We start from the raw sequence: 4878 nt of genomic DNA on the forward strand, positions 1-4878 counted from the left end.
TAGATGGCCTATTTCTGCTCAATCTCCCTCCTGAGACCAGATCATGGGAGATTTTTGAACTCTGCAGTCTGATCATATCATTTTACCCTTTATAAATGAAGAAAATGTAAGGCGTTGTTCCAGAAAATTGCTGTGAGAAGGTCCTGATGGGTATGACTCCCAAGTCAGCAAGTACAACACTGAAGTGAGGAGAGCAAAGTCCATTTATTGCAGGTGCACAAGCAAGGAACTCTGAGGACTTCACCTCAGATTGAGTTCCCCCAACAATAGGTCATTTCCCTTTTTATACATTTTAAAACAAAGAAGTCGTGCATATATATTTGATTTCATAGAAAATATTTACATTCTAAGAGATAATTAACATTAGTGAGGTTGCAGTAGGGGTGCAGTATCACAGTTGCCAAGGGGTGTGTTTTTTGGCCTATGATGTCAAAAGTTCACTTACATATGAAGGTTTTCCACACTGTACCTGTGTGATAACCAGTGGCAGTTCTGGAGGCTTCTGGCCAGAACGTATCTCAAGATACCATCTGCTAGCTTCTCGTTCTTTTTTTCCCCCATGTTCTTTAAGAAGGTCAGCTCTTAGATATCATCTTAAGGAATGTGGGAAGAGGCCTAAGACTGCCTCAATTCCCTCCTTTTGTATTTAAGATTCATTCATAAGGTGCTTGAAATTGTTGAGCCTGTTTTTGGACTGTAAGGCTTATTGTATACTGTTCTAGGTCCTGGTTGCTAAGTGTTATATAATCAAGAGCCTTTTGAGTAACCATGATATTGATGGCAGATGTTGTTGTTGTTGTTGTTGTTATGTGCCATCGAGTCGGACCCAACTCATAGTGATCCCTCCTTGGGTTTCCGAGGCAGTGTCACTACAGAAGTAGATTGCCCCATCTTCCTTCCGAGGAGTGGCTGGTGGGTTTGAACCACCAGCCTTCTGGTTAGCAGTCAAGTACCTTTAGGCACTACACTACCAGAGCAGATAAGTGGCTAAAAATGACTTTAACAAGGCAGTTATGTATACATGACAAAATTATACACAAAACTATTTAAAAATTGTAAGAGTAACAAGTGGCCCCTATTTATCCCTTGCCCTTTTTCCTTACGTTCCCTGCCCTGTGAATATTGACTAAACAAAAAACTGCAAGGCTTGTAAAAATTATTCTTGACAAGATATGCTCTGCTAGTTATGAGGGCGGGACTTTACTTTCATCTTGAACAGGAAGCCTAGACATTAGGATGGCCCTCATCCGTGCATTCACAGATTTAGAGACAAGGACTGCTATCTGACCTGAGTCACTAGAACATGCACTCTGCTCCTCACCTATGAAACTACAGCCAGCCCTACTGCACTCAGAGAGTCATCTGATCTTCAAGGGCTCCCTGAGGCACATTAGCTAACTAAAGCCTTTGACTTCTCTTTGAGTCACTGAAATTATTTACTTTTTGAGGCATTGTAGTGCTATGAATCATTTTATATGGCCTTTATAGCCATGATCTTTCAATTTCCACAAAATGATTGGCAGGGACTATGGAAATTGAGTGACTTATGGTCCACAGAGGGAATTAGTCATTTCATGCCCCGGATGGGAGGGCCATGCTTTAAAATTGGCAAAGACTTTCCTTGTCAATCAAACAGAGGTTCAGGGGGACCTCATTGCTATCAAGAAAATTCTGAAGGAAAGCACGTCCTTTGGACCAAAAACCCTGGAGCTCCTGCTCTGAGAACTTCCTAGACCCAGAAGAAAAAGTTGTAACACTAAAATGGCATGAGATAGTAAGAGACAGCTGTGGTGGGCTTGCTGGCCTGTAGAGCTAGAGCTAGAGCTAAGTGCCTTCAGGCAAGAGGCTAGCTGGCAAAACCAAAAGAGCTTTAACATTTGCCTGTGCAAGGCAAAAGTCTTCATGTGCCCCACACAGGGGTTGCCTCAGAGGATCCTGTTCAGAGGTCTTCTTACAGCAGGATAGAGCTAGATGTCTCTGGGCAGAAGATTTGCTAGCAGAGTTTAAAGAGCTGTAACACTTTCTTGTGGAGGGCAAGTGTTCTGGTTATCTAGTGTCACTCTGACGAATATACCACAAATGGGATGGCTTTAACAAACAGGAGTTTATTCTCTTATAGTTTGGAGGCTTTAAGTCCAGGTTCAAAGTACCAGGCTCTAGGGGCTGTGTGAAAACTCCTAGACCTTGGGCTTCAGCTCTGTCTCTTGCTCCCAGCCCACTGAAGCTAGAGACATCTCTTCACTCAGGTAGCTACTGGCTGCTGAGGCTAACAAGTCCAAGGTAGACAAATAAAAAGTCACAGTCCTGATGTTACCAAACCATACAGGAAACAATTAATTCAAGTCCATTGAAAGTCCCAAGGTCACCAGAGCATGGCAGGCTGCTGAACAACAACACAGCTACATGCAGGGTCCAAACATGCCATAGGTTAGAGACTGTTCCCAAAGCTGCTACTTATATACAGGAAGCAGACCACATACACAAAGGCAGCTACTCAGCTGCTCACAGTAGATTCCACCATGGAGTTGATTACCAGTCTTATCATGGAGAATACTACATCCAGCTGCCCAGCCACTCAACCAGGCCCAGACAAGTTGACATACAACTTTAACTACCACAGCAAAGGAGACCTGAGTGTTTCCCATGCAGGGGTTGTACACCTCCCCTCAGGGCAAGAGGAGTCTGAATATAGTGGCAGCAAGAGAGCTGTGCAGGTTCAAGTAGCAAGGTAGGAGCCAGAACACAGGTCAAGGCCAAGAAGCAGAGCAGAAGCTTTGGGATTCATGCCAGCCCCACAGTAGCATGGTGATAGCCAGAGGCAGCAGTGACATGAAGACAACTTCTGATATCTGATTTAAACCAAGCACCCCTGCCCAGTGATGTAAAATGAACATTGATAATTTGTAGAAGGGTAAGTTCTCTTTTTGAGAATCTGTTTTTATTGTTTATTGTTTGCTTCCTATAATAATGATAATGGTATTTACTTAGCCAACACTGTGTAAATGTCTTGTGTGGGATCACAGATGAACATAACACCTATAGAATGGTTGATGCCAATGTGGATATGTGTCTCATCCCTAACAGTCTTAAGGCTGTCTGGAATTTTGAGGCACAGGCTGCCTGCATGTGCAATGCAAGTAGATAGGCAACAAATACAGGCATAATGGCAAGGCTTTGGCATACAAAGATGGATAGAATAGGATATGCTCTATGGGGAGGAAGACAAACACACAAATATATAAAACCAGCACAAATATGAAGATGATGATTCACATTTCCCTAAGGGTTGACAGGGCACTCTGGTGGCATTTGACTGCTAACCAGAGGCTGGTGGTTCAAACCCACCAGCCACTCCTCAGAAGAAAGGTTGGATAATCTACTTCCATAGAGATACCCCCTTGGAAACCCAAGGAGGGGCTCCATTCCACTGTCCTCAGAAATGTATAGTATGCATATGTGCAATTATCCATGCCTTATTTTTAATACACTGTCTTCAGTAGTCAGTGAATGGACAGGGAGTATGTGTTGCTCCACCATTTACAGGAATGACATATTGAACCCCAGAAAAATTACACAAGGACAAATTCTTCTAAATCCCCAGAGAGATACTGGTAGCTTATTTATGGGCTGACTGGTTTGTTTCTATGGATGGATATGCCTTGTTGCTGCCCATTCAATCAAGCACTGATGAGGCTTGTGAAAGGTAATGATTGGCTCATAAGAGAAACATGGTCCCATTGTGTTTGTATTGCTACTGATCTCAGTGACCAGATGACTTGAACAAGTTGAGAGACATAGTTGGCATTGGGCAAAGGAACCGAATTTGACTTTCCAGTTGCAGTGCAATGAATTACTTTTATATGATTTTTCTAACCATGTTCTTGTAACTCCCAACAAATGACTGGGTGAGTATACACAAATAAGGTGTTTGTGATCCACCAAGGAAATTGGACAGCTTGCTAATAATGCAAATATTAAAAAATGGTACCCTTTGTGGGTGGTGGGACCATGGAAGCAAGGTGTATGGATCCCTAATAAGGGGATTAATCATTTTGCCATCCTGCTAGGATTAAATTGAGCAGTCCCAGAGACAGACAGGGGGACTTCACTACCACCAAGAAAGAAAGCTATGAGTGGAGCTCATCTTTTAGACCTGGGATCCCAGCACTGAGAACTTCCTAGACCCAGGATACAGAGAGGGAGTGTTGTAATACTGGAGATGGTGAAAGATGATGAGAAACAGAGGAAGCAGATGCAGCAGAACCGGAAAACCAGCAGGAGACTGTGCGGTGAGATTCCTGGCCCATGAAGTGAGAAAGCTGAGTGCCTTTGGGCAGGAGGATTGCTGGCAGAGTGGAGTGCTCTGGGCAACTAATCACTACTCCACCAGAGAAGAGATTGGAACAAATGTTGCTTTACTTTCACAGGAATAGTGGATTCAGGCAACCTGTGTATAGAGCACACTAAGACCTCTGCCTTGCACAGGCAAATGTTACAGCACTTTTATTTTTGCCAAACAAATGTTGCTTTACTTTCACAGGAATAGGGATTCACCCGAATCCCTCTGGATTTCCATGCAGACATCCTAGACATATTCAGAAAAGCTACAATAACCTGCTAATGTTGGTTATCAGATTGACTGAAATAAAACTTACCTAAGTAGATATCCATTGTTAGTATATACCAGTTTTTGGTTAGAGTTCACTTGGCTTTCCTCCAAAGCCAATCAAAATCAAGAGCCCATTGTCATATTGTACAACTGCTTTGTTGTTGTTGTTAACTGCCGTCGAGTCGTTTCCGACTCATAGCGACCCCATGCACAGCAGAACGAAACACTGCCCGATCCCGTGCCAGCCCCACAATCCCTGCTATACTTGA

General features: G+C 43.3%; 1 protein-coding gene across 1 annotated transcript in view; it reads left to right on the forward strand.

The window, feature by feature from the left end:
* Positions 1 to 4219: 4219 nt before the first annotated feature.
* The window catches only part of LOC103195063 (protein disulfide-isomerase-like), a 165140-nt gene continuing 164481 nt past the window's right edge, over positions 4220 to 4878 (forward strand). Inside the window, 1 exon segment of the mRNA XM_042780642.1 lies at positions 4220 to 4289. Coding sequence (XP_042636576.1) covers positions 4220 to 4289 — 70 coding nt within the window.

The sequence above is a fragment of the Orycteropus afer genome, unplaced genomic scaffold (genome assembly GCF_000298275.1).
Source record: "Orycteropus afer afer isolate SDZICR_OR568_19922 unplaced genomic scaffold, OryAfe1.0 scaffold00050, whole genome shotgun sequence".
In the NCBI taxonomy this organism is placed as follows: domain Eukaryota; kingdom Metazoa; phylum Chordata; class Mammalia; order Tubulidentata; family Orycteropodidae; genus Orycteropus; species Orycteropus afer.